A 22,327-nucleotide genomic window follows, 5' to 3' on the forward strand; every position below is an offset into this window, starting at 1 on the left:
TTTTTTTTCTTTTCTATTTTATGCAATACAGTTAAACAAATCATATTGGTAAATTCTGTGGTGCCCAGAATTTTTTTTGGGTGTGGTACCTCATGTGATATTTTAAGTTATAATTTTGTTGAAAAAAGGTGAAATGAATTATTATTGCAATTTTAAAAAGGTTAATAATCAACTTAGAGAATTAATAACATAGACTTTTTAAGTTTGTTTATGTTATATAATACACAATATGAAAATTACGGTTTTTAGCTCAACTTGCAATTCTGAGAGATCATCTAAATTCATTTCATGTCAGGATCTTCTTCCTTCATGCTCCACCCATATTAAACATCTAAATCTTCCTCCATCCTCTTCCTCTAAGTTTGAATTGTATGTTTTCTATTTCTCTATATCATTTTAGGGTACCACACCTTGATCTGGATTAAGGTACCACAACAAGCACCAATCATATTTGGGTAGCCATATACTGTGACAAACTGGCACTACTGTTCAAGATAATAAATACTTCACTTGTAAGTTCTTCAAGGTCACAAGCACGTTCCAATTCATTATGATTGATGATCATGATACAGATTGAGCATCTGGGTCTCCTTACACCCCACTAACCACATATACAAGCAAAAAAAATTCTCTTACTAGTTTCAAGTGGGGATTTGCAAGCAAAGCATCCAATGAGTTGATGCAAGTCACTGAACGTGACCAATGAAACAATGGAAGGTAATAACGCTACAGTCACTGAACTGATGCAAGGTAATAACGCTACAGTCTGAGCCACATGTCTCCATTTATGAAACTCTTGTCCAAGAAGGGCCTTGCTTCCACATATCTGAATGATTTTGACCAAGGCACTCTATTTCTTCTATCTGCTCCTCTTCCATTGCACTGATACTCACCAAACACTGCAGTTCTGAAATCATACATACTTAGCTATAAAAATGCACTTTGAATTCTAGAATACTAAAGTCACATAAATGCTATCAATATTCATAACCACTATCCTTACAACACTTTTCTTTATAGTTGAAATTCATGAGTATTGGCTCTGCTGGAACCACATGAATTTAAACCAATAAAAAAAGATTGTTGCAAGGATATTGGTACAATTAATAAGCATTTCTCCTGGTGTCAAATCTAGAATAAGTGAGTGTGACATTATATATACTTCTTTCTTTCTGGATGATCCCATTCTGACCATCCTTCAGGATTGATAATATCATCCATTTTACAATGTGAGTATATTATTCTTGAGTAGTCCCCCCATGCCCTTCCAAGGTACACACTTCCACTTCCTCTGATATTGCATCCTACAAAAGAAAAACCTGTATCTTCATGTGGTGAATCCCTGTGATGTGCTGCAATTGCTCCATAGTTCTTAGCTATTGACTCAAGGCGACATTTCTGTTCAGTAGAAACCAGCCTCTCAAGTGTCAGAATCATGTTACAAATAAAGGTACTAGTATTTAGAAGATAAAGGTTGCATGATTACAAAGACATAAGGTCATGAGTAAGGAGCTAACTGCATGATTCTTATTTAAAGACTGTTATTTCTTGCTGAGGTCGAGCCTCGGCGCAATGGTGAAGTTGCTGCCATGTGACTTTGTGGTCACATATTAAAGCCAAAGAATTAGCTTGCAAAAATGCAAGGTAAGGCTACCACATAAAATCCAAAAAAATGGTACGAGCCCCTCCCTGGATCGCTCATAGCGGGAGTTTTACAGCACCAGATTTGCCACCAAGGGTATTATTTCTATGTTACTACTAACCATGTAGCATGTGTAGCAAAATAATAGAAACTTCTCATTTTCTGCATTCTTCATCTTTAATTTCTCTAACAAATTATTCACTGCTCTATTGCTTGAGCACACAAATGGACTTGGTAAAAGCTTTTGTTTTAGTAGTGACAATAGAGAAAGGCTCATTTTACCTCATAGAGTGACTTTGCATTGCCAAAGATAAAATCAACTTCTCCAAAGATTCTACACTTGTAGAAGTAATGTGTTCCTGTGTTGTCTAAGAGTGTGTCCTGTGTTCCCTTTATCCTAACTTTATAAAACATGGCCCTGTTGCTGTCCACCCTCAGTGCCACTGCTTGCATTCCATTTTCACCAGGAGCTGCAACCACTGTGTTCTGCAACCACCCAAAGATTGAAAGTTTTCAAATTTGCATCTGGTTGTTCATGTTGTGTTTGAGTCCGTTTAGATGTAGACTAAAGAACACTTATTGAAGCTTATCTACTAGAAAAAGAACTAGATAAGCTCCAAAAAATACTCTGATCTGTATGTATCTGAACGAGCTCTTTATGTAGCATTAGTGTCCTTACCTCAAAAGTGATCTTAGTTGCACAGAAATAATCTGATGCTACTACTACAGTTGCTGAGTCATAGGTGCCCAATGCTTGGCCATTTGGACCTCTATCTGATGATTTGCTATTCCAAGTAATTATAGCACTTGTTGTTTGATTTTTTTGACCTATAAATGATATATAAGGCTTGGTGCTTGGCACAAGCACTTTTTCTCTGCACAAGTTGCATAGAAACAATGTTCAAAACATACAAGTCATTTTTTCATGAAAGGTCAGGAATAAGGATAAAAGCCTTGAAAGATTTTGGGAAATCTGGGAACTGCTAAAGCAAAGACCAACCAAACTCATAAAATGTTTGGATCAACTTCTGTTTCGCCAGAATCAATTCTGACACGCATAAACTACTTGGTCTTAACATCGAAATCAATTGTAGCAGGATTTCAGATTTCCAAACTCATAACCTGTATGGATTAGCTTCTTTTTTGTCAGAGTTAATTCCGGCACACAAAAGCTACTTGATTTTAACTTTAAAACCAATTGTAGCAGGATTTCTGATTTCCAAACTCATAACATATTTGAATTAACTTCTTTTTCATTGGAATCGATTCTGAAGCTACTTGATTTTGACTTATAAATTGATTATAGTAGGATTTCCAAATATGTACTCAAGGTGATTTGTTTCCCAAAACACAAGTATGTGACTTTTCTAAAGCAAAATTAAGGCGAAGAATGAAAACAACTTCAAAAAAACCAACTAATTTTGATTAGACTAGATAATGCCACAAGGGTGGTGAAAGTAAAAAAAAAAAGAATATATTGTGGAAAGTGTTCAATTATTTTCTGACCTGTAAATTCCAGGAAAAATGTATATTTTGACCCTCTGTCTGTTCTGATCTGGAACCATATCCACAGCACCTTGAACAGTTTTTGAATGACCATTTCCATGCTGATCAACCATGATAACTCTAACATCATTGTTGGTTTCCAATGCCAAACTTTGCTCACCCACCTTCAAATCTTCCCAACTAATGTAATTCCTAACATGATCATGATCATGGCCACCTTGTGCTAAATCCACCTGAACCCACATAAGAAAAACCAAAACTGACAACACCATCATCATCAAACTCTGCAACATCATGGTTCAGGTGTCAAATGTAATGTTACATGTGATTGTGAAAGATCAATGTGATGAGAACATGAAACTCCAATGAGAAAAAAGAAGAAGCTTTAAGTAACGGTTATAAGAGTTGAAGCGTGATGGAGCTGGTTGCATTGAATTATTGACCGTTACTAAGGCTTGCATTGCATGATGCTATTATGAAACATGAATAGGGAGAGTTTCATAATTGGAGTTGGTTTGTTTCTGAGTTTAATTGAAGAGGAATACAAAGAGAACCAAACCTTGTTGATTAATTTCAGGGTTCTGTTTTTTTATTTAGCAGAGACATCATCAAATAAATGCAGTAGAAAGAGTGTCGTGTAACTGAGTGAGTGTGTGTGTATTTTTAAAACTTGGTCACGTTCAAGAGGACACGGTTGATGAACTTTGCAACATGATGAGCGGTTGGAGATTCATGGGGTGAAACTACCCCCACTATATATATTCTTGGTTCTTTCTTTCTTTTGATAAACTGGTGTTGGATTTTTTCTTGATGCTTTCAACGGTTTTTATAATGAATCACTGGAGTAACTGTCACCGCTTCGTCACATTTTTATTTAGCATAATGTGAATTTGCATGATTTAATTATGTGTGTTGGTTTGAAAAATTGATGAGGTAAACACTGTTATTTGATTAGGCAATGGGTAGGAACATTTTCTGATTTAAAAGTTGACACCATTGATATGAAATGGATTACAAATTGATCTTATACTTCACAATTAGCATCTCCCAAATTAGTGGGTTGAACCACAAGGTGTGATGTGATGATTGTTCATCTCATCTCTTAACTAAAATATTAGGGATTCGATTCTTATCCACGAGAATAAATCACATTTCGAAAGTATGTGTATTGTTCATGCCTAAACTTCTGTTGTACTTGGTTCATGCTAGAATTTGTAGTTTCATCCTATAGTTAATTCGGATCTATAATCAATTGTAAAAGTAAACATCTACACACAAAAAAATAATTCCAAGTCTCACATTTATATTGATTGATAACCCTTATATATAAGAATATAATCTATATCTCTTATGCTAGTTTTTTTTGGTAGAGTTAAGTCTTTCAAATTCTAATATGATATTATAATCTATCCTAAATCCGTTAAGCAAGACTACACATATATAAATCACCTGAAAAGTTCATTTCTATATATTCAACAATACAGACGTCCAACCCTGAACATTGATTAAAAACCACCGCTAAATCATATCTCAATTGTATATAAGTCAAAAATCATATGTCCACATATAAGCACTCATCATTAACATAATCATAAAGTATGGTAGTTACGATATCAAATATGAGTGCACTACTAAAGAATGACATGAGTGAAGTGATTATTAGAGTTACCCTTGCATATTCCTTCAGTTTTTAGTTTTTTACAGTACCAAATCATTTCAGACTCCCCCTTCACTAAGTCACTTTACATTTAAGGGTAAAAACAATAAATATGGTGCATTATTGAGTCATGACTCATGACTATGCTTCAAAGTCTTTGAGGTGATGTACATGTGAGCCATGAACCTCACTCTGTAATAATAACTCTCACACACATGCTTCCACCATCACCCATATAAGTTAGGCTCATAGATGGTTGATATCAACTTAGCTCAATTTAGTTGTTGTCCACAATTTCACATTGGAAAGTTAAAGGAAGTAATCACTAAGAATAGGAAAAGATTGTGGACGCAACTACCACAAATATGAGCAAGAAAATATGTTAGGGAATGGGAATTCCTGTCTCAAGTGTTTGCTTAATAATACCATATCTTGCATTGAGATGTGCTTATGTTCTTTTGGAAAACATTTTTTAAATTATATATATTTTTTCCTAATGTGCTATTTGGTCACTATTGTCTATGAGTAAGATCTATATAGTACAAGTACTTTACGGTCATGCTACGACGGGCTTGAGATGTCTCCATTCAATGAATTTCCAAAGAGTGTAATTAAGCTATTGATTGACTTGCTAGAGCAGGGACCAGATACTCACACTTGTGTATTAGAATTTTAGAGACTCCCCATGTTGAACTAAGAACTCTCTTATTGAGAAATTCTCTACTTATTCTTTAGCATTTTCATGTCTTGTCTTGTTTCTTTTTATATATAAAAAAATAAGATATAATTGAAGGCTAAATTGCTCTCTATAGAGTTAGAGGAACATTTTTAAGGAATTATACTAATGAGTATAACTTTTTTTTACAACCTATAAACTTGTATTCAACATAACTCATAAGATGATTGATTGCATCAATCAACACATCAATATTACAAGAATTCTTTTACACGGACAAGATACATACCAGCACACAAGGTGCTTACAGGGTAGTGACACTGACAATGCTGTTACTTAGAACAAAAACAAACTCAAAATTAATCAAATGAAATCCAAATAAATTGTTACCATTGTTTGTTTCCACTTCTACCAAAAAGGTGACAATTGGTAAGTTATATCTTCTTTTTTGAGGGGGTGAGTTATATCTTTAATCAGCAGTTGTCACTCACTTTTTCTCTAACACTAACATTCCAGCACACATTTTCATTTAACTAATCCATTTTCTATTTCTTTTTGGGTTTAGTACACATATGATTCTTATATTTTATTCTTTCAAAAATTTCACTCACTTTTTTTGAGATTACCTCTGCCATGCAATACACAACAAAATCTCAACCACAACCTTTCCTATAATCTCCAGGTCTACAACCCTCCTCATGATTTTTTTCATATACTCACAAGTGGTTCACCATACCTCTTCCCATCCACTTGGTCCCAGCAAACTAAGACATAGTTAGTAAATTTTGAAGAAGTCAATTTCATTTTTCTCTTATTCACTTAAAAGGTATGATGAGAAAATATTTTCCCCACCTTCATCTTCCCACTCTATGTAAGTCTAAGGATTACTTTTTCCACTAAAAGGTGGCAACAGACACTAACTATCCTATAAGCTTCCAAAGTCTAGACCAAAACTGAGCTTAAAAGGTTGATAATTTTCCAGAAAGCATCAAATTTCCAAAGCCTCAAAGTCAAAGGCATTACTTTAACTATGGGTTTGCTGAAATTCAACCACGGTTCAAACTAACAAACTAAAAAGTAGATAAAGCAGCCACTAAACACAATAAAAAATTGAAAGGGCAATCGATCACTTCATTCACTTGAAATTTCAGCACCCAACGAGTTCCTTATATTCCTCCAAAGTTAGATCAGCATAAACGTTGGTGAGAAGTTGGGAATTTGTTTCATTAAAAAAATCCTATAACATTAAAAAAAATTGGGTGATCAGACTTTTTTGGGCAAGAGCACAAAGAATACTTATATTACTGCATCTAAGTTTTAACCTTTGATGTAATTGGGAATTTATGCCTTTATCGTGAGATTTTTCTTTTCCACTTAAGTATGTAAAATGGTGGATTAATTATCATGGTGGTGGTGGTTTGATAAAATCTGATTCTTCATCAATGGCAAAAAGTTGTATTTATTACTTGATGTCAATTATTATTCGCCTAAATGATTATTATGGCAGTTATTATTTAAGTGTCCTTTGGAGTTTAGAGTACTGCTTCCATGTGCTAGCACAGGTATAAATTAGCCCTCAGCAAAGAGCAGAAAAACACTTGGACTATACACAAAATTGTTTACAATTAAGATAATCGATCACGATTCCATGACTGTTTATAATTTCATCTTTTTATGATGCTATCTAAACAAATAAAGAAAACGTAAGATGAAAAGAGGACCATATATGAATATTATATGGTGGGTGAAGTGGTTATTATTGTAGTCTAAGCCATTCGTCTCCAGATATGTACTCTCTGCCCAGGAAAGGCCTAGCTTCCTCACTGCTTAGAGATTTTGACCATTCCACCCTCCCAGTTCTATTTGATCCTTTTCCTGAACATTGATACTCCCCAAACAGTGCAGTCCTGCAAAACCAGAAACATGTTAGATTAATTTGAGTTTGTTGCATTTTTTTAAAAACACTTCCATTATAAAAAAGAAAATGATTTGTAGACATCTGCATAGTGCAGACATCCAACAAACACCCGGAGTGAGAAATGAAGAAAATAGAGAGAAGTAATTGGTTTGATATATGTAAAACGAGATAGATAGAAACAAAATGCGGTTTCAGTTAGATATCTGCACTGTTTGTATGTTCAAGTATCATTATTGTTGTAAAAATGTTTAGCATATTTGAGAGTAGCTTGTAAAAAAATCTAAGAATTAGGGCTATATTTTAAAATAAAAGTTCTATTTATTATGCTTTGACCACATATATCCTCTAGGAGACAATCGTGTTTGAGTTGGATCATCACATACCGATGGGACTAGCTCCTCCAGAAAGGTTTTTTTTTTCATGAATAATCTAAAATTAGCTTGTTTCCTGGTCAAATAAAAATATTATGATACCTCTGTCTAGATGGAACATCCCAATCACTCCATCCCATGGGGCTAATGATATCATCCATGTCACAGTTTGAATATATTGTTGTAGCATACTCCCCCCAAGCTCTCCCTAGCAAGACACTACCATTTCCTTTGATTGTGCAATCAACAAATGAAAATCCTGTGTCTTCATCAGGTGATTCCCTGTGATGAGCTGCAATTGCCCCCCAAAACTCAGCTACAGAGTACAGTATACACTCCTGGTGGCAGAAATCAACAATGAAATGTTAGAAAGAAACCCAAAAAGCTTAGAATCAAAAGGGAACAAATATTTTGCATAAGATATGTGTGGTATGTATATAATTTGGACCATAAAATAGTGCTGATAGTCACTTTGGTCTCTAAGAAATTTAGGCTCAATCAGTTTAGTCCCTCAACTATAGAAATAGGCAAAATAGTTCCTTCAATGATTAAAATTGAACGTAGCAATCAGAAGAACTTATGAATGCAAAATTTATACATGGAACAATGATTTTGCATTGCCACATATGAAATCAACGGATCCTTCAATGTAACTTTTGTAGAAATAATGTGTTCCATTGCTATCTAGAAGGGTGTCCTGCTCCCCCACAAGCCTAACTTGATAGAATACAGCTTTATCCCCATCCACCCTCAAAGCTACAGCTTGACGCTTTTCTGCATCTTTACCAACCAAATTCTGCACAAAAAAAGGCACAAAATGTTGTAAACAACATATGTTACTCAGGCTTGAGACAGTGCATACATCAAACTAATATTAGGTGAATTCTTAGGATTATCCATAGAACATTTTGGTTCCATTAGGGGTGAAAACTAAAGACAGAGATACTTTTTCCCTCATAAGATTCGACCGATCAAATACATATTAATTTTATCCCCTCAATCTTGAGTGTAGATTCTCTGCGGTCAGCAAATTCCTAAATCCATGTTGTCAATGAATCTGAGTCGTTCAATTAAGATTGGAATGACTCAAATTTTAAGCCTAATCTGCATCAGATTCTGGGATTAAGAGGGTAGATAGCAATGAGTTTGTTCTTACCTCAATAGTAAGTTTAGTTGCACAGAAGAAATCTGATTCTATCCACACAGTTGCTGTACCGACTGTGCCCATTTCTTGGCCATCTGAGCCTTTGTCTGATGCTTTAGTACTATTTGTGATGATGGGTATGGCATTGGCAATGTTGGTTACATTCACTGCATTGGCATTGGCCCTTACATTTAGATCACTGCCATTGACAGTTATGTTGGGTTTGCCTATGAAGGAAATGTAAGGCTTGCCTCTTGGTACATGCACTCTTTCTCTGCATAAATTGTTAGTCTGTTTGGATCAGAAGCTACTAATTGATTATAGCTCCAGAATTTAAAGAAGAATTTACAAACATGCTTATTAGCTGCATCTTGTTTCTTTATCTTAATTATTACAAATGTTGACACCTAAATCATGCATGTGATACATATTTTTCTTCAGAAAGGTATAAAAAAAATCTCATTCCCAAACCACACTTTCCTTGTGATAAAGGAGCATATATGGATTTTGGATGTCATGCCGCTAGGAAAATCCTAAATTCGCCAATATGAGCCGTTCAATTAAATTTAGATGGCTCAAATTTTGAGGTTATTTGCGCTGTTTAATCTTGCTGAAACATGAGTTTTCTGATCTCATTTCAACGGCTCGGATGACTTCGATGCGCGAATTTAGAACTATCCTAACTGCATGGAACCCAATCCGAAAATGTTATTATTAGCAATGATATCAGTTACTATATATATGTTATAATATCACTTGTCAAATGGTTGTGATTAGAATTAGGATGAAAAACCTGATGAGAATATTTATGTAAAATCTTATGTTTTGAAAACAATTCTCAAACTCAATTCTTGTTATTATATACCTGTAAGTTCCTGGATAGATATATATTTTGATTCTTTCTGTGTTGTTTTCTGGAACCAAATCTACAGCCCCTTGAACAGTTTTTGAATCTCCATGACCACTCTGATCCACCACTATAACTCTTTCAGCACCATCGGAGGCTAGATTCTGTTCATTCACCGTGAAGTCATCCCAAGTAATGAACTTTCTAGTTTGGCCACCAACACTTTTCACCTGAACACAACACACCAACAACAATAAAACTTGAAAAACCAAAACCAATGCTCCAAAAACTGATGATTTCATCTTTAGGATATGTGAGTTAAGTCTAGACTCTCAGAAAGGTTAATGCTATGAGGGAATGTAGTAACAATAAATCAATATATACAGAGCAGTGTTCCAATCCCACATGAAAGACTTTTTCATAGGGTGAGAGAAAGTAGTAGCAAAAGAATGGGAATGCAAAGGTGAATATATATTGAGTTTAAATAAAGAAACTCAGATTTATGAAATTTTACTAAGTAATGTTGCTGAAGCAGTGATGTTGTTTAAGTTTATAGAGGAGTCAGCAACCAGAAGAACGGTTGTAACTTCATGGGGTGTGGTAAGAGTTACATTGGATGCAATTAAGATTCTCTTTACTCTTATTTTTTATTGAAATAACTCTATGAATTACTCAGGATCAAATGTGAACACATCACCATAAACACTATTGATTAAGATTGGAATGGCAGTTGCAGATTGCAAGAATAATGGTGAAATAAAAACCGACTTTAGGTAGAAACTGTTTAGCTGCAGCATGAAATTGTTCTATATACTATAGGCTTAAATACTCTGGAGGTCCCTGAAATTGTCTCGCGTATGAAAATAAGTTCCTGAAAAAAGTTTTTCCGATTCAGAGTCCCTGAAATTTGTTTTTTAATCTAAATAAGTCCTTAGACTATCTCCAATGGTTTCAACATTCAACACCCTCAACACTCCACTTTTTCTCTTCCCAACACTCCACATCATCTTCTCTCTCCAATTCAACACTTCATTCAACTTTTACCCACTCCAATGGTTTTTCATTCAACACCCTACCCCCTACCCCACCACTTTTATTTCATATTTTAATTTAATTTTTATATTTTTCTTTTTAAGATTTCATAAAATTAAAATTTTCGATAAAAATTAAATTAAATAAACTATTATCGATTTAATTTAATTTAATGTTTTTTTTTATTTAAATTAAATAAAATTAACGTAATATTTTTTTAACGTAAATTAAATTAAAACACTTAACAATTAATATTTTTTTAAAAAAATATACACAATAATTTATTTTATTTTATTAACTTCAAATGGAAGAAAAGAAACTAAACACACAATAATAGAAAGAGGATAGTAGAAAGATAATAAGATGAATAAGATGATGGAAAACTTGGTTTTTTTTTTCTGTGTCCAAATCAAACGAACCAAGTCTCTATTTATAGAGAAAAAAAATCATGAATTTTGGTAAAAAAATTATATTTTAAAATTTTTTTTTTGAATGAAATAATTGAGTTGGAAAGATTAGGATAAACGAAAATCACCCGGACCAATCAAACGGAGCCACGTGTTGATCTGCAACTCCTCTCTCTCTTCACTGGGTCCCACACGCAGGTTTCAACTATGTTGAAAATTTTCAACACCTCTCTCCTCCTTTCAACTTTCAACACCACATTTCAACACCATTAATCACCCATTTCAACATTCAACATCACACTTTCAACACCATTGTGCATAGTCTTACTCGTGTTCTGAGTGCACAGTCATCAATTCCAAGTGTATTTTCTAATTTTTTTATATTCCAACTCTTAAAATTAATCCTTAACCCTAATTTATTGTTAATCTAATTAGGTTAATTTTCTTAATAAGTTTAAAATTAAGTTAATTGGATCTCTGAGCTCTCTTCATCATCTCTTGAAAACCCTAGGCACCCACCACCTCTCTCACCTAACCGCCACCCTTCATTCATGGCCGCGCCGCCACCACTACCTTTTCCAGTTTCCGGCCCCATCCGCACAATCACCGCCCCCATGGGACAGCTACTTTTTCTCTTCTTCCTCAGATCTGATTCTTCCTCTCCTCTGGTTTGAAGACACCCAGCCATCATCATCCTCAACACACCCCCTCCTTTCCTCTCCTCTTGGTCATCGTGTTACGCTAGCTGAAGGTTCGAGGGGGAGATCGGAGCGGCCATGGGAGCAGTGGTTCTTGGTTGGTTTCTGTTTTCTCACCCAAACCCATCTTCCTCCAACTACCCAGCCACCACCTTTCATCTCACCTACTTCACCTTCAACTCTCAGATTCTGGGTAGGAAACGAGGACAATGGCCACGGTTGGAGATTGAGCGTTGGAAATCAGGGAAACGAGAATGGGTGGGAACTGGGAACAAAGTTGATCTGAGTTTCTTCTTCTCCTTCTAGACAATCCTCTTCTCCCTCCCTCTTAACCTAATCTGATCTCTGGTAATTAAAAAATAAAGTTATTTCTTAATTATAATTCATTTTAACAGTTGGAATATAAAAAAATAGAAAATACATTTGGAATTGATGACTGTGCAAAATAAGAGCCACATAAGCTCAGAACACGGGTAGGGACTTATTTAGATTAAAAAAAAATTTCCAGGGACCCTGAATCGGAAAAACTTTTTTCAGGGACTTATTTTCATATACCATACAATTTCAGGGACCTCCAAAGTATTTAAGCCTTATATACTATATCTTAAAAAATAAAATAAAAAATGACGCTTTTGGTGTCATGAATTAGAAGAAAAATAAAGAATCAAAAGGGTCACTTTGTAGCATTTTTATTTTATTTATAAACGACTTGTTAATATAATTATCAAATGTTTACAACTAGATTCTCTTTAACTAAGGTCTTGGTGAGTTTTATGTATGAAAAGAACTTCCAAAATTAAGAGATGTTTCTGACTCGAACAAGTTAATTCATGTGGAGGATAATTGTTTTAGACATAAAAAGAAAATGTTTTCAGGAAGTTGGATTGTTTCAACTGCCAGCTACCGAATTAAGAAATCTGGTTTATTTGACAACTCATTTTTGGTAAGTATAGAAAATGGAACACAAAAGAGTCCTAAGTTGATTTTCTAAAAATCTGTTTTATGAAGTGGACACTGTTACTTACTTGATAAGGCCATTTGAGTTGGTAGAATTAGGAGAGCAAACTAGTTAGGTGAATTGGATAGGAGGAAAACATTAATAACATTTTTTTTTCATCGTCAAATGTTCTAGAATCATTTCGAATTAAAAGTTAAATCTTATATCATGTTTCGATTATTGGTGACACACAATTCAAAGCAATGAAAGAAGCTATACTTTATTAGCGTATTGGTAGTAGGCACTTACAGCTCGAGAAGCTGTACTTTGTAGCTTTTCCTGTAAGCGATTACGGGCCTAACAACTGCAAAATCAAACTTGATTATGGGGCTTGCTACCACATAACCAAACACCCTAGCCGTTTCTGAGCAAATATACATTGGATTCTATACAAATCATGAAACCAAATATGCTATAATTTTATTTCATAGTTCTTGATTGGATTACATTGCAAAAAGTATTTGCAAACACAAGTTGATAAAAAGAAGCCAAACTTGAACAGAGAAAAATGTTACAGCTTTACCATGAGAATAAATAAATACGCCGTCTTTTCTGAGTGTGACAATTAAAATCTCATAGCCCCAAAAGAATAATGGTGAGTTACTAATTTCAACTCTTGATTCACATAACTGTCAATGGCCATTCTTTACCACAGCAATTATGAAACACATGCGTTTCCCAACTTGAAAGTCTTCATTCATGTCATGGCCACCACTACAATCTATCCATCCACCTCCCATAACCCATCCAAAAAGGCATTTTCAGGATTCAACTGAACTGAATTCCTCTCTAATGATAAAATTTCCATCCTGGCTAAAGTTTATGATACAAACACATGGATAAAAAAGAGTATAGTACAAATACAGATATATAAATAAGCATGAGGCACACGGTGGTTGCTTATCTCATTTCTTAACCATGAGGTCGAGAATTCAATCATTACTCATGAGGCATAAGAATGAAACACATTTCATCATGATCAGTTATTTATAACGTGGCAAATGGATTAGTCCCTTGGTAGATATTTTTCGCCTAAAAAAAGATACACATGTAAGAGCTGTTCTTTATGTTTATGTAGCCTAAATATACAAGATAGTCGTGCATGTATGGGCATGTTTGAATGTGTTCTGAGTTTTATGTTTTTAAAAACTGTTTTGTAGAATAATTTTAGAGAACTATTTTTCAGAACAAAACAAAAAAAAAAAACCTGTTTGGTAATATTTATTTGAAAACAAATTTAGAGATGAGAAAATGAAAAAACCCGTTTGATAAATTTGTTCTCAAAATATTTTTTTTTCATTTCTTTTTAAATCTAACAATAGGAAACTTGTTTAATTATGTTTTAATTCCTTTCTATATTTGAAAAAAATTAAAAACTTGGATAATTATTAATTGTGATTTTTTAGAACAGATGAATAATTATTAATTGGACACTGTTTTTTCTTTTTTTTTTGATTATTCTTTTTCATCTTTTTATAGGCGCTAGTCTTTTACATTTTTGTCTATACAAATTAAATCCTTATACAAATGGTTCGGCCGCAAATTTAACAAGATGTGTTGTTTTGGTTGTCATTATCTCAGAGAAATTTTAATTCTGTAGACCCCTTACTTTACATCACTTATATATAATACATTAATACACATTGGCTTTAGGAGACGCATCTAAATTTTCGTAATAAAAAAAGGCATTAGACAACACACATCAAAGGCGAATATTCTTTTTTTTTTATAATAAATATTCTCTATTTTTTTCTAATAACTAATAGTGTTCTTTCAGAATGTATTAAGATGTTTTCCGATGTAGCAAAAAAAATATCAAGATGTACCTCAAGGCTCAGGCTAATGTGTGCCAATTGTGGTGCAAGAGGCGGAGAACATGGTGCGTGCAGTGCTGTGAGTGTCCATAATAGTAGTGGTCCTACGCTCAGTGAAGAAATTTAAAGAGAGTTGTCTAAGTGTCCAAGAAATATATATATATATATATATATATATATATATGAATGGGAAATAATGAATAATGTTTAAGATAGTGATTGAAGAAGAAAACTCAACATTTGTTAGGTTGTCTTTTTTATCTTTGGACGAGCGTCTTTTTGGTCTTTCGGTCGTCATGGCCGACCAACACGTTGTCCACTCGTTTTGAGCCGACCAAGACGATTATCGGTTGTGCGGCCATTTGAATCAGCCAAAACATGAGCTCCCAGCTTAACATGTAGTGTAATGCAAAGTCATATTTGACAAGTCTATGTCAAATATTTTTGAGTATTTTATAATAAAATGGTCAAATCGCACATGCAATGCTAGCAAACTGAGATAAACTACTACTTTTGATTGTTGATTCAATCCGAGATAAATGCTCGTCTTTTAGTTCGCCTCATAGCTGAGACAAGATGCTTTGATTACATACATTTTAACTAATCTTCTAATTGTAACCATACTTTGTTGCTTATCATTCCACTCTTTTGGCGTAGGAACCTTGAATACCCTTTTACCTTTTTTTAGGAGGGAAAATTTATGATAATTTAGTGAGAAAATTTTAGTATATTCTCTATTTCGTAAATTCTAACATTTCAATAATTTAGGGCTTATTTCTTTAACCCAAACTTTCTGATTTAGGAAATTTCATTGAGAGCTTCGTCCTTCAAGATTCAAATAGTTCACAATGGTTCTATTCTTAGAGTTTTTTTTTACTCAGGTACAATAGGTCCAATACTTGTCTTCCTATTTCAATGGTTCAAATTTGACTTCTAAGGGAAGGAGAAAAGATGACATTCCTTTTGATTTTCCTACTTCTGGCTTGTTCCTAATGAACACTTTAATTATCCTGTTGAAATTCCTATTTCTTCATTTGAAAAGACTTGATCCATTTCCTCTATGGACAACGACTTTTTTGGAAGTCTTCATTCCAATCTTAACTCTTTTCTCAATTAATAATTGTGAAAATTTCTCAAAAGGGCTAAGTGAGGTTGCATGAGTGAAGGTTTCTCTAATGATGTATATGATTCCTATCTCAATTGTGACAAACATTGCAAATTCATTTCTCAAACTAGATTAACCATGCTTATGATTATGAGAGTGTATGACATTTTGTCTTCCTTTAATTTGATTCATTTTCGGTTGGCTTAATAGCACTTTTGCTCCCTTAAGTATCACCGTTGTGCGATTTGCCTCCCTTAAGTTTAAAACGAGCGATTTGCCTCCCTTATGTATTAATTTGTGCCAAATTGGTCATTCCGTTAATCTGTCATCCAATTACTAACGGAGGAAGCTTACATGGCCTTCATTAAATGACGTGTCTCTGACATATACGCCACTTAGATGCCATGTCAAAATTTTTCTTTAAAAATATTCCTTTTTCTTTTAATTAATCTTTTTTCTTTTAATCTTCATACCACCACCGCCACCACAGCAGCACCACCACCATTTCTTTCTTCCTCACTCCAAACCCTCCTCATCCTCCTCTTCCAACCTTAATCTTCCTCCTCTCCTCCATCTTTACCTCCCAAAATTCCACTACTAGGTTTAGAAAAGAAGATAGAAACAACGAAATATATTACAACAATTACAGAATATACCAAGTTGTTTGATTCAATCAAGTAGTGGCAGCTCCACCCCGTCCCCAAATCAATTTTCCAAAAAACACAAGTAGAAAAAAATGAAGATAAATGAGAGGGGGAAAATAGAGAACAGAACCCAGAAATCCAGAAACAAAACCCCAACCCACCTCACCACCTCCGCCACACTCTCCTTGTTGCACCTTTGCTGTCTCCACGCTCTCCTTGCATCAATCTGTCCGGATATGATTTGATCTGGGCCGGATCTAGGTTGGTGAGGTTGAGTTCGAATTTGGGGCGGTGGGTTGAAATGTTCATACTTGGATTGGGGGCGGTGGGGTTCTGGGTGAGGTGGGGTTGGGGGCGGTGGGGTTGTGGCTGTCTGGGTTTATTGGGTGGGTGGGGGGGGGGGGAGAAGAAGAAGAAGAATGGGTGCAGAAGAGGCATGATCGTGAAGAAGAGAAGAGGAAGAAGAAGATGGGCTCGAAAAAAAGAGGAAGTGAAAAAGAATAAGAAGAAGAAAGAAGAGAGCATATAAAGAACGAAGAAGAAGAAAGAAGATTTTGGAAAAAGGCTTAATTTGGGGGAAGAGAAGAATGAAGAAGATGATGATCTAATTTGGGGGAATCACGTGTTAGGTTTTCATTTTTTTTTTGGTTTATCTTTTAAAAATAGGGGGTGATATGCAAGAGGGGTGCAAATAGGAAGCCACATCAGCAACTTCCGTTAGCTTTCAAACGGCTACCTAACGGAAGGGGGCAATTTTCACAAATTAATACATGAGGGAGGAAATTCGCTCATTTTAAACATGGGGGAGGAACTTCGCACAATGGTGAAAGATGAGGGAGTAAATGTGCAATTAAGCCTTTTCTGTTTGTTGCTTATACTTTCTCCGTTTCTTATTATAAATTATTTTTTATGAAAAAAATTATTATTAAATATAAGTCATTGTTTACACTGTTTATGGTGATATTGGATAAACAAACATTCTCCAATTTCGACTGGAAAAAGTTTAAGATTAGGGGTTCTTTTGGGAAAACGTCTTGCCAAAGTATTGTGTGTGAAAGGTGTTTTTCGACAAACAAGAGTGAATGAATAATTTGCAAAGAAGACAAGTGATTTACAAAAAGTGATTTACAAAGACCGGAAACTGAATTTCATTAATCAAAGTGCAAAGTACAAGAAAGCAAGTCGAAAAACAAAGGAAAATTACATCAAATGAGAAATTGACAGGGAAATGAACAAAACAGTAAGTTCGAAAGCACTAAATGCAGGAATTGTAAATGGTTGGTTCTGCAACACACACTCCTTCATCATCACGTTAGGCTCTCAAAGTCTCTTTAATGCAGAGACATGTGAGCTTTTTAGTGAGTTTTTTGAAGTTGAGTTGGGAACCTTTTTTCTGAATGATATTCCCCTATTTCTAGTGCTATGTTGCTTCACATGTCCTTGGCGGTTTGTCCTTCTGTTGAATGGGTTAGTGGGCTTGATAATCCACGATCTCATACTTGCTCCAGAAGCTTCTTACATCGTGGGAAAGGGCATGTATCTCAACCGCTTGCCTGCAGCGTGGGTGACCTGCGTCGTGGGTGAAGGCACACGCTCTTAACCGTTTCTTTGCATCGTGGGTGAGTGCACATGCTCTTTAACTGCCCACTTCCTCTGTAACCGCTCCAAGCGTTGTGGTTATCGAATTTCACGATTAACCCAACTTGCCAGTTTAACTTAGCATTTTTCATGGCTCTCTTTTGTCAAACTTTGACAAATGTCGACAAACCTCACTAGGTGGAATTTTGGATTAAAAGTCACTTTCTACTTTCTACTATTTAGAAAATAATAAACTTTTTTTCTAAATTTATCTCATATTTATTATGAAAGAGATGTCCAAATTTTAAAATATTTAACTCGCAAAGAAAATTTTATAAGTCCCCATATTATAGCTTAAGTCGTAAGAGTTATGAGACATGTGAGTTGAGTGAGAAAGGTTCAAGAATCCATCTCTAGCGGGTGCAATCTATCTTTCTGAGATAAAAAAAAAAAAAAATTGATAGGAAATTCAAAACATCCTACATACGTGTTCGTGTTGGATTTGAACATCCATCAATTATTATTGCTTAAAATATCCTTATTTCAGGACTCAGTTCCTCTGTTGCTTGTGTTTATTCAAAGTTGTGGTCTCTGCTTTGTCTTTGTCTCGTTAACCTTTTGACTCACGAACCTTACCTCGTTTGCACAGTTTCTCACAGAGCACCATGGTGAGAAGGCGCTTCCTAACCTCCATTGTTTCTCCAACAAAACAACAAGGGTCCCATCATTCTTCTTCACCTCTTGCTTACACCTCTCTTCCCTCCATGCCAATGCTTCCTTCTTCAATTCCACCTCCCCAGATCCCAAAAACCCTTGATCACTCATGGGGTTGCTCCAAAAGCTTCACTTGTCAAGTTCCACCCTTACCCGTCTGCAAATATGGTGTCAAAACCCTGCACACTCGTTCAGATGTGGAGGAAGATGCAGCAAACGAGGTTGAAGTTGATGTATGGATGAAGATGAAAGAAGAAGCTGTAGAAGATGTCACAGTGGAACCTATTCTTTCTACTTACTATGACACCTTCATTTTGTCTCATAGGTCGTTGGAAAGTTCTTTGGCCAATCACCTTGCTGTGAAACTGAGCAGTGCTAGCCTTCCAAGCACTACCCTTTATGATCTTTTCCTGGGAGTTTTGGAAGGTGACCAGGGAATCATGGATTCTGTGAAAGATGATCTGAAGGCTGTGAAGGAGAGGGACCCTGCTTGTATTAGCCACGTGCACTGTTTCTTGAACTTCAAAGGCTTTTTGGCATGCCAGGCTCATAGGGTGGCTCATAGATTGTGGTCACAAGGGAGGAAAGTTCTGGCATTTATGATTCAGAATAGGGTTTCTGAGGTTGGTTGAGATTAATATGAATCAGCATTTTTACTAGAGTTTATTTGGTTTAATTGTAGAACTTCTAATATTATGAACATTGTTACTGGTGGTAGATGTAGTGCTTGTTTCATGTTTTGATACACGGTAGATTTTCACATTGAAAGGAGAATTGATTCTAGTAGAAGCTACTCCTAGTAGTTTTTGTGGTGGCAGAATCGATTCTGGAAGATCTGAACATGAATCTACATGCTAGTAGTAGTGAGAGTTGTGAGTTATGAGTTAAGTTATGAGCTGTTGCAGATTTATGGGTAATTTTATTTCTGATTTACTTACACATTAATAGGAAGAATTGTTATCATTTGTAAAGTTATGATTTTCTTGTTATTAAAAGATGTTAGTATGAATGAAAGTATGTGAGTTTCAACTTTTAATTTATAGACTTCTAATTTCTCCTTTAATTCCAACAAGGTTTTTGCAGTGGATATTCACCCTGGAGCTAAGATTGGAAGTGGGATTTTGCTGGATCATGCAACTGGGATTGTGGTGGGAGAGACTGCTGTGATTGGGAATGATGTGTCAATCTTGCACAGTGTCACATTGGGAGGGACTGGTAAAACCTCTGGGGATAGGCACCCTAAGATTGGTGATGGGGTGCTGATAGGTGCTGGGACTTGTATTTTGGGGAACATTATGGTGGGTGCTGGGGCTAAGATTGGTGCTGGTTCAGTGGTGATCAAGGATGTGCCTCCAAGGACCACAGTTGTTGGGAACCCGGCTAAGTTGGTGGGAGGGAAGAACCCTGTTAAATTGGACAAGATTCCAAGCCATACCATGGATCATACTTCAAATATTTCTGAGTTTTATGATTATTGTGTTTAGTTTAGTCCTCAAGCATGTTTTGCAGTTTTATCATGTGTAGCACTGTAGTATAGAATAAGTGATTTGGACAGGGGGTTCTTGTTTGTTGTGTAAGAGAGAATCTTAGTTCTCCTTCTAACAACAACACAAGGTGATATGTTATGAGTGTAGTTGGTTTAGAAGCCTCAGTCACCTCTGTGGAGAAGCTATGGTTCGTGTATGTTTGGAAACCCTTTTACATTTGATCCCGAAGCAAGAATTAATTATGGGAAGAAGCTTATGTGAGTAGCTTCTGGATTTCAGAATTGATTCTGACGAAAAATAAGCTTATTCATGTTAGAAATTGAAGTTTCCGTGCTTAGGATTGTGTGGCACCATAATTCATGAGTGCTCTCAGGAATATGGAATAAGATATGCACAGGCTGCATTTTATGTTTGTGATGTTGCAAGGTACTAGTACCACCCTGTTACATACCACATGAATAACTACATGAATTTGGCATCTGTTGCTTTCATTTCCTGTTTTATAGATTGAGTGATTTGGACAGGGGGGTTCTTGTTTGTTGTGTAAGAGAGAATCTTAGTTCTTCTAACAATCACAAAAAGTGGAATTATAAGAAGACTACTCTCAGAAATATGCGTGTGTTTGGATTTTCGTTGAATTCAACACGGCAAAATCTTGTCTCTCTGTTGGTACTTTGAGATACATAAAATCACTATCTTTGTCTCAATGCAAAAGTAAACATACACTATGGTATTAGATATCTGTATTTTATGTTTGTGATGTGTCAAGGTGCTAGCAGCACCCATTGTTACATACCACATGAATAATACTACATGAATTTCACATGTGTTGCTTTCATTTCCTGCTTTAAGAAAAGGTAGAGTTGAGAGGCTCCTAATCAGTAATTGAGATGTTCACTTGCTTCAATTTCAAGTATCAAACAGAAAAGTTTACTTGGTGTAAAAAAAGTAGAAAACCAATTGATTTTGATGCATAAATTTAAGGAATCACATAGGGCTAATGATATGTTCTTGTAAATATCATCAAGGAACAGCAATGAATGGAGGAAAACTGGAAATGGAAGTCTTCTGTCCATTCTTTTGAATCTGAAAGATCATGGTGCCTCAGAACATTATGGTAGTTTTGACACAATGGATATAGTCTTCTAACTAGCCATATGAATGAGAAACAAGGATGAACAAGCTGTTCAGTTTTGACATTGAGGTCTGTTGGGAGCCCCATAATCGCTTTTGGAGATTAGTTATAAAATGTAAATTTTGGGATTACTGTGCTTTGAATTATGTGCTCCCGCAAATCTAAACAGCCTATAAGATGATCAAATTAAGACAATAATAGATAGCCATATATGCAGATGCTTCAGTCCTTTGTGGTCTTGTGGAAATTCTACCTAAACTTGAATCACTGGCTATTATATTGTTGGTAAACACCAATATTGTTGGTAAACACCAACACTACTAACTTTTCTGTAAGTATTCAATGTTGACAATGTATTAATTGATAATTAACTCATAAAAATTTGAAAGTATGTAAGCTTAACAATACTAATTTTTTATGCTACTTACATGCCATTTTGTGTCCTCATAATATTGAGAGTTTGATTTTGGTACCAAATCTACCCATTCAAATTAAATGGGAACAACAAATTTGAGTTGACACAACTCACTTCAGGTTCTGGATTTAATTCTCACTTCCCCATAGGTCGAGGGTTTAAATCTCCCTGGATCAGGTTTCCCCAGCATGTCATTGACACTCTGTCCGTCTAGAGGTGCTTTCTCGATAAAAATTTGTTTCATTTAATTCATCCTCTAATTCCACTTTCTTATTTGCATATAAATATTTTATTATTAGTTACCACTCTATTACTTTCTTTTTCTTTCCATCGGAAAACCACTCTATTACTTTCTTAATCCATTAAAACTATTCTAATTGCATACATATATTTTATTTTTAGTTACCATTTTATTTCTTTCTTAATCCATTAAAATATTGAAGTTAACTTTCACTAAGATTATATTGACAAAACATATTAACAAAAATTTCAGCTTACTTTCAACCAATACTAAACTGTCCCTAACAATGTAAAGAAATA

General features: G+C 35.0%; 3 protein-coding genes across 3 annotated transcripts; 1 reads left to right on the forward strand and 2 right to left on the reverse strand.

Annotated features, from left to right (window-relative positions):
- Positions 1 to 532: 532 nt before the first annotated feature.
- On the reverse strand, positions 533 to 3,444 carry LOC130731504 (pectinesterase QRT1-like). Its single transcript, XM_057583813.1, has 5 exons — positions 3,149 to 3,444; positions 2,322 to 2,517; positions 1,925 to 2,128; positions 1,163 to 1,398; positions 533 to 907 (listed from the first exon to the last, which is right to left on the reverse strand). The coding sequence occupies exons 1-5, from the start codon at positions 3,442 to 3,444 to the stop codon at positions 760 to 762; spliced, it is 1,080 nt and encodes a 359-aa protein (XP_057439796.1). The 3' UTR covers positions 533 to 759.
- A 3,641-nt stretch (positions 3,445 to 7,085) lies between these two features.
- LOC130733004 (pectinesterase QRT1-like) lies at positions 7,086 to 10,405 on the reverse strand. Its single transcript, XM_057585039.1, has 5 exons — positions 9,780 to 10,405; positions 8,927 to 9,188; positions 8,369 to 8,566; positions 7,873 to 8,108; positions 7,086 to 7,388 (listed from the first exon to the last, which is right to left on the reverse strand). Exons 1-5 carry the CDS (start codon positions 10,061 to 10,063, stop codon positions 7,238 to 7,240), a joined length of 1,131 nt encoding a protein of 376 aa, XP_057441022.1. The 5' UTR covers positions 10,064 to 10,405; the 3' UTR covers positions 7,086 to 7,237.
- An 8,187-nt stretch (positions 10,406 to 18,592) lies between these two features.
- Positions 18,593 to 20,909, forward strand: LOC130733006 (serine acetyltransferase 1, chloroplastic-like). Its single transcript, XM_057585041.1, has 2 exons — positions 18,593 to 19,373; positions 19,824 to 20,909. The coding sequence occupies exons 1-2, from the start codon at positions 18,702 to 18,704 to the stop codon at positions 20,232 to 20,234; spliced, it is 1,083 nt and encodes a 360-aa protein (XP_057441024.1). The 5' UTR covers positions 18,593 to 18,701; the 3' UTR covers positions 20,235 to 20,909.
- Positions 20,910 to 22,327: the final 1,418 nt, after the last annotated feature.

This window comes from Lotus japonicus, chromosome 1 (assembly GCF_012489685.1).
Source record: "Lotus japonicus ecotype B-129 chromosome 1, LjGifu_v1.2".
NCBI classification, from domain to species: Eukaryota; Viridiplantae; Streptophyta; class Magnoliopsida; order Fabales; family Fabaceae; genus Lotus; species Lotus japonicus.

Excerpts from the sequence above, each read along its gene's own strand:
- LOC130731504 (XM_057583813.1), bottom strand. The coding sequence starts at position 3,444 with ATGATGTTGCAGAGTTTGATGATGATGGTGTTGTCAGTTTTGGTTTTT. Across the intron at positions 2,518-3,148 it reads ATTTTTCCTGGAATTTACAG|AGAAAAAGTGCTTGTGCCAA; the intron begins GTCAGAAAATAA and ends CAACTTGTGCAG. Across the intron at positions 1,399-1,924 it reads ATGCAAAGTCACTCTATGAG|AAATGTCGCCTTGAGTCAAT; the intron begins GTAAAATGAGCC and ends TCTACTGAACAG.
- LOC130733004 (XM_057585039.1), bottom strand. The coding sequence starts at position 10,063 with ATGAAATCATCAGTTTTTGGAGCATTGGTTTTGGTTTTTCAAGTTTTA. Across the intron at positions 8,567-8,926 it reads CAACTAAACTTACTATTGAG|AATTTGGTTGGTAAAGATGC; the intron begins GTAAGAACAAAC and ends TTTTTTGTGCAG. Across the intron at positions 8,109-8,368 it reads ATGCAAAATCATTGTTCCAT|GAGTGTATACTGTACTCTGT; the intron begins GTATAAATTTTG and ends TTCTGCCACCAG.
- LOC130733006 (XM_057585041.1), top strand. The coding sequence starts at position 18,702 with ATGGTGAGAAGGCGCTTCCTAACCTCCATTGTTTCTCCAACAAAACAA. Across the intron at positions 19,374-19,823 it reads TTCAGAATAGGGTTTCTGAG|GTTTTTGCAGTGGATATTCA; the intron begins GTTGGTTGAGAT and ends AATTCCAACAAG.